The 11,070-nt window shown below is 38.1% G+C and overlaps 1 protein-coding gene across 6 annotated transcripts in view; it reads right to left on the bottom strand.

Annotated features, from left to right (window-relative positions):
* The window catches only part of PDLIM3 (PDZ and LIM domain 3), a 33,961-nt gene extending 23,349 nt beyond the window's left edge, over positions 1-10,612 (bottom strand). For 2 of the 6 annotated variants that reach the window (XM_006015887.3, XM_006015886.3), the window contains exons 1-2: positions 10,228-10,599; positions 502-653 (exon numbers count right to left, since the gene is read on the bottom strand). In XM_006015887.3, coding sequence (XP_006015949.1) covers positions 502-653; positions 10,228-10,320 — 245 coding nt within the window. In that variant the 5' untranslated portion in view covers positions 10,321-10,599. Of the gene's footprint in view, positions 1-501; positions 669-10,227 lie in introns of all 6 variants that reach the window. The other 4 variants (XM_025207983.1, XM_025207973.1, XM_025207992.1 and 1 more) reach the window with 4 other exon arrangements.
* Between the last annotated feature and the right edge of the window lie 458 nt (positions 10,613-11,070).

Genomic DNA, 11,070 nt, shown 5'->3' with positions numbered 1-11,070 from the left:
ACGTGGCTAAGGAAGATGGAGGCGGAAGTGGCTGCATTAAAAGAAGAGGTAATGCTGTGGTGAAAACCTTGCCTGGCTCTAAGATGCACACTAAGGAAGAAATGTGTTAATGTAGCAGGGATCCCTCTAAGGGCCAGGGGCCTGTCAGCTCTGTTCCCTATCAGATCCAGCTGGGAAAAGGGTTGGGTATTTTCTGAGAAGAGCTGGGAGTCCAGTTAAGAGTCTGGCTCCTCTGACTAGCTCTGGATTGTACGTATAGAGAGAGGCCGCTGGCTTACACAGGTTGGTTGTGAGAAGAAGTTTTGCTTTGGGTTGGTTTGAATCTTGTTTAAATTAGTGAGCTGTGCCTTGTGGAAGGAGCCTGAAAAAGTCTTGGTGTATGGTGTTAGGGTGAAGTTGCATGTTACACTTGGACCATGCTAAGGATACTTAAAACATGAAAATTGGTTTGTTAAGGTCATGGTGAAAAGGAAACAACTGTCCATGCACATAATAAGGTACCTTTGAATTTTGAGGCAAAGCTGATGTGATGCTGCTTTAATTCTCTCCTGTGCATCATTGTGAGTCATGTTTTCTGTATTGTAGCCATCAATAGCCAGGATAACATCACCAGGACACAAATTAGCTGTTGAAGCCTTGCTTCCTGGAGTAATCTGAAAACCATACAGCTGGTTAACCATGTTTAGTTCAATTAAGGCCCCAAGCATGCCTATCAATTGGTAAAATAAGAAATTTTAAATTTCACTCTTTGAATAAGTCTTGTATAATTTTACAAGCTTTGAAGATAAAATCTAATGCAATCTAATTTTCACACAAATAACTGCCTGCATAATTACAAGAATGGTTGATTGAGTATATACTTCTCTAACTATTCCCTTCTGTTGTTGTTTGTCAATTAAGTTGTTACCTCTTGATGTGAAGAGAGAGAGTGCAGTTTCATTGCAATTCCTAATTTTAATTTGGATATTTCTTTCTTTTCTCTTCTAGGCTAAATAACTGCTGTCTTGTAATTTATCACAATATTTAAATTCCACAATTCTTGTAACAAAGTACTCTTTATTTTCCTTTTCTAGATCTGTTCAGTCTCTGTAATTTCTTCAATATAGCAATCAGATTTGAAGTTGGCTCTTTCAGGATGAAATCCTGTTAACTTTTGGTAATTGCATTGTAATGTGCTATAAAATAGGGTTTGGGTTTTTGTTTTTGAATACATTCATGAATTTGCATAGGGCTTCAAAGAACTATCACCTTTCTCAAAAAGGGCATTTTTAATGCTTTTATGTTTATAGCTGATTTGCCATAATTTTCCCTGAGCCCTGAATTTCTTACAGCTTCTTGGTGGTGTTGATAATGTATCACTTTTGGTTAACATATGGCAGCTTGTAGAATCGGAGCCTGTGTAGTCCATTCCAAATGCCATTGAGGAATTTAACTAAAGTCTCTGGACATCTGCAATCACCCATGAAAAGCAGTTTATAGGGCCAAGCTTGTAAACTGGTCTGTCATCCAGGCTAGGGACAGAACTTATACATACAGTGGTGTAAGTGATTGGAAACTAGTTCAGATTCATAACACAACAGAAGTTCAGTGCATATAAATGGCTTTCAAAATGGCCCAAACCAGTTTAAGATAAACCTAGATGGATGTAATATCAGACCTAACTGATTTAGGTTAAATTGGTTTCTGTCTCAGATCCCCTCCAGATTCAAGCTAACTCACAGTTCCCCCAGCATCCCAGGATGCTTTACATCTCCCCCACAAACACCCCCTCCCCCCAATAGGGTGGGTGGGCCAGCCTGGGCCCAAGTTGTCTGCTCCAGCCAAGCAGGGAGATGTGCTCTAGCACCCTGCAGCTTCTGACCCCACTGCAGGCATGTGGCTGCATCTCTAGAAGCAGCAGTGAATGCCTGTTTACTTGCTTGTCAATTCAGTCTTTGCAAGCTGTGCAGATTGAATTGATTCAGCCTTGGGCTTTTTGACTGTCTCTACTTAGCTGGTAACTCAGGGCAGGCAATTATTTTGGGCAGAGGGCCGCTTACTGACTTTTGGCAAGCTGTCAAGGGCTGCATGACAGGCAGCCCAGGGCAGATAAATATTAATTTTCTAAATTTTTTAGGGGCCCTGTGGGCCAGATAGAATGACTTGGTGGGCCTCATGTGGCCCCTGGGTCACGTTTTGCCCACCCCTGTAGTAATTTTTACAAACTGTAGGTCTCTTTCTCCTCTAAGGCTAGAGACGGAAGTTACACTTAAACCGGTTTAAGTGATCAGAAACTGGTTTAAACCTGAAGTTCAGTGCACATAAACCAGTTTCAAAATAGCTGAAACTGGTTTAAGATGAACCTGGTTGAATGTAGTATCAGACTTAACTGATTTAGGTCAAACCGGTTTATGAAACTTCTGTGCCAGACCCCTTCCTGGTTCAAGTTAAATTGGAGTCCCCCAGCATCCCACCATTTTGCAGCCCTGGGCAGGACTGTGATGTTTGCTCCAGCACAGCTGGTCCTGCCCCTGCCCCTCTGCTACCCAGTTGAAGCAGTGAGGGCTGGCTGATGCAGGGGAGGGAGGGGGCACACAAGCCTGGCTGGGGATGTAGCCCAGTCTACAGGGGGAGGACTGTACCCCTTCCTCCCAGGCAAACCCCAGCTGGGGTCTTGGGCTAGGGAGGGGCATTAAACACCCCTTCTCTGCTCAATCTTACTGCTGGCTGCAACTATAGACTAGAAATCCCAGAGGCAACTTGAAACAGGAAGAGTAAGTGATGAGTAACCCTGAAGAGTCCTGTTGCTATACTTCTGGACTGCAAATCCCAGAGACCTTGCAGGGGGGGAGCAGCAGGAGGAGAAAATGAATATAGAGCCAGGGAGCCGTGCTGTAGTTCTTCCTGGCACATACCTCTGCAGGCATGTGGCTGCATTTCCTGTATCAAAGGTAAATGTCTGTTCATTTCTGTTTCAGTGTAATCTGTGCAGTTTAGTCTAATCTGCAAAGACTGAATTGATTCCGTCTCAGGCTTTTTGGCTGTCTGTACTTAGCCCAAAGCACTAACTACAAAGCCTGACCCTACAATTCATATTTGAACCAAACTTGGTTGGGTACTAGTGAATCTCTTGCTGGAAAGTAGACTCCTGGATGGAAACCATGTTGGACAACACTGGTTCAGCAGCACTTAGAAACATTTTTAGTTTTTTGTCTATTTTCCTTTTCATCTTTTCTGCTTTGCTTTGCTTTTCTCTTTTTCCCCACATGAAAGTTACATTTTTTCATTGCTTCATGTGAAATGTTTTTAATATTTAAGACTAGGTATAAAATGGAAGAATTATAAAAGGGAGACTAATTCTAACTGCTACCTTTTCTTAAAAGACTCTACATGCACTTTGTAGATGTCAGCTTTTCTACATATATCTAACCTGCTGTCATATTTCTATATACAGGCACTCTGATTCATACCACAAGAAAAATGTTGTAGTGACACTTCAAACCCCTGAACATAAGCCATTTTATAATGCCATTCTAATGCATATGCATTACATCGTAACAAATGGTCAAGTTCAAAACCATTGAAAGAACTTTTTTTTTTAAGCTATTGCCCATCACTGGAGATGGAGCAAAGGTGACCTGTTTTGCTTGCTGAAAGGCCTTTTTCAGTTGCCAGGAAGAGAGTGAAACCAGGTTTTGATGGGAAGTCATTGAATGGGGGCCATGTCTGTCTGTACACGATATTCTTTCTTGCATTTCTACTAGAATCAATAGTTCCAAATATTAGAGGGAAAGCTATGTTATGTTTGTTGCAAGCACCCCAGATCAACAACATGGATCTAAACTTTACTCTCTCCTGCTTTCAGATGACAAACAACAACAAACCAGTGGAACAAAACCCCACCAAGTGCACAGATTTTTCTCCATTCTGACAAAGAGATTCCATAGATGCAAATTCTCTCCCCATCATGCATATCATCATGCAACATAACATTTTCTTTCATTGTGACACCGGTTAGGTAATTTCTCAAATATGTATTTAAATTTGAGGTAGTATTTACATATTTTGTTTGTTCAGTGCCTTGCAAAAAACACCCCAACTTTCTTGTGGTTGGGTTGTGTACCCAAAACCCATAGTGTAAAGGTCTAATTATTAAAAATATTCTAATCTCTCACTAGCATTTTAAAGTGTTTATATAAAAGCACTCATTACTATTTTTACACTTAAATGGTACATAATAAAAATGTATCTTCACCTCCTACCAAGTGACATTATTTACACTTGCATTATATATAACTTAAGTAAAAGGTGTGTATATATTAGACTGGTGGGAAAGAAGCCTGATTATGCTAGTGTGATTAGTTGTTCTGAAGTTTTAAGAAAGGGCTAGTACAAAGATATTTCAAGTATAATGATACTAATTAAACATAACAAGGGAGAGCTTTGTACTCTTACTAGGTTAGGGTTTTAAGTTCAGTGGACAGTTTTAAATCAGCTTCAATATCTATATCTATTTTTCTTTCCTTGATATAGGGGAAAATGCTACCCCTCTGAATAGCTCTGGATCAGCTCATTAGCTGCTGTCTCAGTCAGGGCTGCATTAAGGCATAGGCAAATTAGGCACATGCCTAGGGCCCTAAGTGAAGAAGGGGCCCATGTGTGCTTATTTTACATATTGAAATCTGAGTGGGGAAAGAAGTAATATACAATTTCATCTTCAGCTGTGGCCCCATGAGTTTGTTTGCTTAAGGCCCACTAAAGGGTTATTCTGGCCCTGGTCTCAGTTATTGACTATCAGGGAGCAATGAGGAGCTTCATGTCCATCTTCTCTCCCTTGGGAGTGTGGAAAGTAGTGACTGGTGCTGTATTGTGTGTCTGCTGGTGGAGACAGATTTCCCCCTTCCCAGCTCCTTGGATATTGTCTGATCCTGCCTCTCAACTCTGTTTATACAGCTGTTAGACCTGACTTGTTTTATTATCTTTATGGAGCATAGCTCCTGAGAGAAATATGGAAAGGTACCCTTTGGGTTCTGCAGGCACAGAGATTGAGCAGAAAGGCCAAACATTCAGGAATGAAGTCCCCTGTTGAATACATAGAGAAGAGAAAACACTCAAGAGCATTGAGGGGGAAAAAGTAAAGATAAAGGACAGCTGCCTTGGGAAGAAAGGTTAAAGCCAAAAAAAATCAAAAGGGAAAAACACTACTGGTATTTTTGGTAGTGTCTAGTAGGTCTACTTATTGATTAGGGCCTCACTGTACAAAGTTTTGAATTAATACAAAACAAAAAATCCCATCTCTGGAAAGATTGAAATAAAAGATGAAATGGTCAAGCGAGCACAATGTAACAATGGGAGGACAGGACGTTCTGAAAGACAGTGACACACGCCAATCATGTGACTCTTTGTCTATGTAATCCTCCTCCACACAATTCTTCTCTTTTAGGCTTCTTGTTCTCACCTTCAGGGCCCTTCAAAGCTCAACCTTCCCTATAGCTGCTCCTGTCTTTTATCACAATAGCAGTCTGGGCTACTCATCTATCTGCTGCTTCTGTAGCTCCCTTGACATTTCTTTTTCCTTGTCACCCCTCCTTGTCCTCTATAATTACTTCAGATATAAAATTGCTTGCAAAGGTTCTAGTTTTAAATATATTTTCCTAGGAAAGGACAGATTAAGCAAATTTTGTACTCGGTTAGATTTCAAAATTCTACTACAGATTTTCTGTCTTTATACTTTATTAGAAGGTTCTTCTCCTTTTTATTTCTTGGGGTTTTTTGTTTTTTTTTGTTTTTATAAGGGTCCATAGGTCACTGGACTATTAAGAATATATTTCTAACCTGTAGAAATGCACCTAAAATTTTTCTTTGGGAATGTAAAGAAGATGGGGAATTGACAAGCCCTGTGTCTCCTTCATTGTCTTTCCCTTCCTTTGTACATGTGTGTTCATGAAGTGACTTAATACAATGAAGAAGTGCACCTGTGTTACTGCACTTATGTTTTCCTCCTACTGTTTATTTGACAGTTACCCTTCACAGGACCTGCTGTGTGATAGTGTGTGGATTTAATGCCTTGGACTTTTTGTATCAAAATTGAGAAATGGTTCATCTAGTCTGACTTTTTTTAGTAGTGGCCTTTGGGTGATTCCTTGAAGGTGAAATCCTCCAATATGTCTAACTCTTCTTCATTGTATAGTGAAGAGAGGTAATTCTTTTTTTTAACAGAACTGGAAGTTAGCTTTAAACTGCTTAGATTCTGAAGTGTGATCATAGGTAGCCCTTACACTTCTTATCCTAACTTTACGCAACTGTAGTTTTTAGCCTTATGTATGAACCTAATCTGTTTGACTCTTACTATGCAATTGATATTAGTAATACAGTAACAGTATAGATTTAACACCTTGGATCATTTCTCAGTTTTGATATACCAAGTCCATTTAGTCTGATATCTGTTCTCAGTAGTTAATTACAAAGCATAAATAAAATATTTATTTGTGTGCATGGAAATGTATTGGTTTAGTTGTCCATGTGGGTTGTTAAAAAAAAAAATTTCACCAGCAGTGACATTTTTTCTGTCTTTAAAAGATAAGCAGTAATACTACAATGTAAATTTCCTAGAGCAGTAGTTCTGGTAGTATCATTAAATACATCTAAAATAAGGGTTTCCTTTTGGATCATAACCAAGTGACAAACAACACACCAGAATGTAACCAAACCTGGCAGAATTAATTTATATTAACAAATAACTTTTTGTTATTTCTAATAACCCAAATGCTTACTAATGAGAATATCTGGAGAGACTAATAAGAAAAATCTGTAATTCAAGAAATCTAAATCCCGCTGTATTTCACTCCTCATGTTTTTCCACTTGGGTGAGAGTAAAACTTATGTGACAGTGGACCACTTTTTTTTTTTATAACCTGCCATTTAAATTGCACAAGTTTCCATATTTGAGCATATAATGTCACTGGGTTCACTTTTCAATTTTTCATGTGTGAATGATAGATCTATAGGAGACTACCTACTGGGATTTTTGAAGTTGCTTTTAAGTAGAAAGATACTTGACTCTGTTAGAATTGGATGCCACATCTTAGTCATTTTTTTGAAAATCTTAGCCTTGCCCTGCTGTATACTGAACTGTATTGATCTTATGTGCTGTGAATCTTAGAATCAAATAAAAGATGGGCATATGTCAGATGCAAATTTTTTTAGAATAGGTAACATTTTTTTACCTAGATGTGGTGTGGCTTTCTTCAATTACTTTGGAGAAACATTTATTTTTTCTCCTGGACTTCATTTACTTAATCTACTGATTATTATTATTATTATTATTATTATTTGTAAATTTCTCTGGAATGTAGAATTTATGGCCACATTAGAATCCATCTCTTCTGAAGGGGGGGGAAGTCTCCTTACATGTTGCAAAGAGACTGGGCATAGATAAAATAAGATTAATGTATGTGTTAATGGAAACTCTAGAACCACATATTAAAACATTTAGGTCCTGAAAAATGTTAAATTTGACTGTTATCCTGTGCTGCTTTAGATATAATATTAAAACCTTTCCTTAAATGTTTTAACATGATTTAAACTCTTGGAATATGTTGTTGTTTTCTTACCCCCAACACATGCTCTGACAAGACCTTCTTGCATGGTTAAGACCTTACTAAAATGCAAATTAAAACAATCTTATATAATTCAATCAGTGGACTTTGAATCAATTTCATAGAGACTATATAATTGTGATGGTTGGCTTCATTACTCCTCATTAGTTTGTTGTTGGTTGCTTTTTATGGCTTTATTTCCTCCTGGCAAACCCATTTAGTTAGCTTCTATTCTTAGTCTATCTGGATTATTGTACTGTGTGGTTTTTACATTTGCTTGAAATGCTCAAGAAGGTTAACTTGCTGCATTTTGGTTTGGGAAATCACAGATGGATTTTTGAGATGACATCTGTTCTCTAGACAGGTGTATGATGATCCCCTGTAGCTTTGCTTATCTCTGGTGCAGCACTAATGAAGGTTCTCTCTTATTGAATAAGGATTATAGCCAGCTGCAGTTACATTTGCCTAAGGATTTAACTCAAATCGCTAATTGGAAAATTGTGATAAACTATCAATCTCTAACTACTAATTTAATGTTTAACAGCTATTATTAAGAAATAGCTTTGTTGTTGTTGTAAGGCAAGCTGAAATATGACTGAATTGATGACAATTTATATTATGGAAATTTTAAGTGAGCAGGATAACTTATGCTCTAGGCCCGACTGCAAAGCACACTACCTCCAGAGAAGATCTTAGTGCTTGCCAGTTTAGTCAATTCTGTTAGTGTCTTTTACAGGATTTATCTAAGATAATTATAATAACATATATTTATTAATATAATTTATAAATATATTAATCTGATTAGAAGGAAACATTCATTAATATCAAATGGATATACTAATTAAAATTCCTGAGCTCTAGCTCAGTAAAAGTAAATTTATTTTTTTACTATAAATCTTGTATAAGATCACTAGTTTTACTACTTGAAATGCATGATTAATAGGTACTGACATCATGCTATGAACCAGCAGGTTCTTGTATCATAGGCCATTCTGTAGGTATGAGTCAATAGCAAAATTATTTATTCCTTAGAGAGTTACTATAAATGTAACTTGTGCTTTGTTAGTACAACTTCAAATCTCAATTCACCTAATCTAAACAAAGGGAAAATATAAACCAGGCACTGCTAAAATATTTTTCTTTGGAGATAATGGAAACTCTTTTACCCTGTTAAGTCCATAAAAGGCAATGAATATCCCAAAGCAACCAGTCACTTTTTTTCTTTTTTTTTCTCAATGTGTTCTTCTCTCTCCAAAACGCTTACGCTATGTAGAACAAAGTTTTGTTGTATAAATTTGTTTTTGTCAAGCAAATTAGGAGCATTACATTTTAAGGGCAAAACTGAGGTCTTAGTTTTGCTAATATAAATTGGGGAAAAACTGTTAGCTTAAATGGAGTTATTCCAGCCTTATAATAGCATAAGTTAGGGTAAATTTTACTGCCTAGAATTTTTGTAAACTCCTGTTGGAGGCACTTTTACAGCAATGCATCATTGGTGACATTTACTTTTCAAAGCTTTAATATAATACATAGATATTAGACATATTCCGAATTGAAGTGAAGTAGCTTTTAAAATAGGCAAATGATTTGGAAGTGAGTAATGAGAAACATTTTCAGTATGTGCAAGTACTTTTACAAGATAGAGAATACTTATTCTTGTTTTTGACATGCATCAGGAAAAGCCTTGTTCAACAGTATACCACTATAACTAAATTTACCTAATGGTCTGGAAATACTTTTTGCTACTTCTGTAGGACTGGAAAACAGTGACAGTTTTTGTGTGATGCTCTCATTAAGTAACAGCCTCCTAAGCAAATACCATTTTTCCAGTTAACATGTTAGAATCCATAGAAAGAGGAGGGTTTGGCTTCTCAATGTTCTTAAAAACAATCCCCCTTCCCTGCCCTCCCCCCCCCCCCAAAAAAAAAAACAAACAAACAAAAAAACCCCAAAACAAAGAACCATGACAGTGTTATTAACTAGCCTTCAAATCCACTCGGTGCAATATTGTATTTCTTCCTTGTTCAAGCCAGAATAACTTCCTAATAAATCACTGTTGTAAACCAAGTGAAAATTTTTATACTTCAAAGTTTCTCACTCCCTTTGTGGCCAAGCAACTGGTGTTGAATTAGTTAACTAAGCTTCTTGCATTGAAAACTCTTCGTGTCTGAGCTGATATGAAGATAGCATACAAACTTCCAGCCAGGAGGAGCAGCTGCTAAGTTTTCTTCTCTCCCAAGAATCACATGGGCCAGTTACTGCAGTTGAGAGCTGCAGTGTGGCCAGAATCTTAAACTGGTCTCAAGCTCCCTCGCAACTCGCACTGATGGGTGAAAATCCAAATGCATTAGGAAATTGCATTGCCTTCTTACCTTGCCTGCACCCCCCTGACACTGCAGCACTGGAGGTTCATTTTACAGGTGTCAGCAGGACTGAGTGTAGCCCCTTTTGCACAAAATCCACATAAACATTTTATATAAAGTGTATTCATATTACTTTTAACTAACTTCCTAAACTTGCACAGGACTAAACACATCTTGCAGCAAGCTGTGCTTCATTTGCATCTTCCCAACCCAAGGAAAACTAAAGAGCAAAAACTGAAATTAATGTTAAAATAATAAACAAACAGCAAATGGAAAAAAGGACATACCCTGGTTATGATTAAAGGCTGGTTAAAATCTATCCCGCCTGACAGTCTGAATCCCCAAGGCGCAGGTCCTGGGAGAATAACGTTCTGTGGCATTGTGCAGCAGCTTTTCTGAGAGTTGCTGTTCTCTTGTCCTTAGCTCAGTGAGAGTTACTGGAGGTTGAGCTGTAGGACTAATGGTCCTGTCAGCAGTGTCTTTGCTGGACAGGGCTGCACACCCTTTAAGCCCTTAAGAAGGTTTTTCTCCCCCTCCCAGCTTCAGGAACTCCACTTTATCTCTGCTCCTGCGTGACGTCACCCGTCCCTTGTCTTCCCCACCCTCCGGGGGAGTATTGGCTTTGGACAAATAAAGTCTGGACACTGCAGAGTTTTCGACCAACATATCAGCTTTATTTGCTGCTTCACAGCTTAGTGCCCAGTCCAGCGTTTGGTAAGCTTCAGGTTACAGCTTCCTATTTGTCTCTTAAAGCAACCCGGCCTCAGAGTTGATGTTATGATTGCATCACTTTATTGTGTTTGCCTTAATCATACAATGCTCCTCCCCTCTTTTCCATGCCATCCTTAAAATATTTCTGGTTAAGCAATGTGTTGACATTTGAATCTCATGAATCTTTACTTTGTATTTTGGGCAAGTTTTAATATAATCACTTGCCTCTCTACAGAGTCTTTTCAGCCCTACCTTTGAATCTTTCAGCTTTTAAGTCTCAAAGGGTGTTCAATTATAAAATGTTTCTGCTGGCTTGGAACATTTCACTAGAGTCACAGCTGCTTCTTATCTTGGGAAATAAAAATAGGACTGTTGTAATAATCGACAGCCCTCAGTGGAAAGCTTGTACTCTGAAGTTA

This window comes from Alligator sinensis, unplaced genomic scaffold, assembly GCF_000455745.1.
Source record: "Alligator sinensis unplaced genomic scaffold, ASM45574v1 scaffold528_1, whole genome shotgun sequence".
Taxonomy (NCBI): Eukaryota; Metazoa; Chordata; order Crocodylia; family Alligatoridae; genus Alligator; species Alligator sinensis.
Note: the sequence above shows the minus strand (reverse complement) of the source record. Positions and strands in the feature narration are given on the sequence as shown.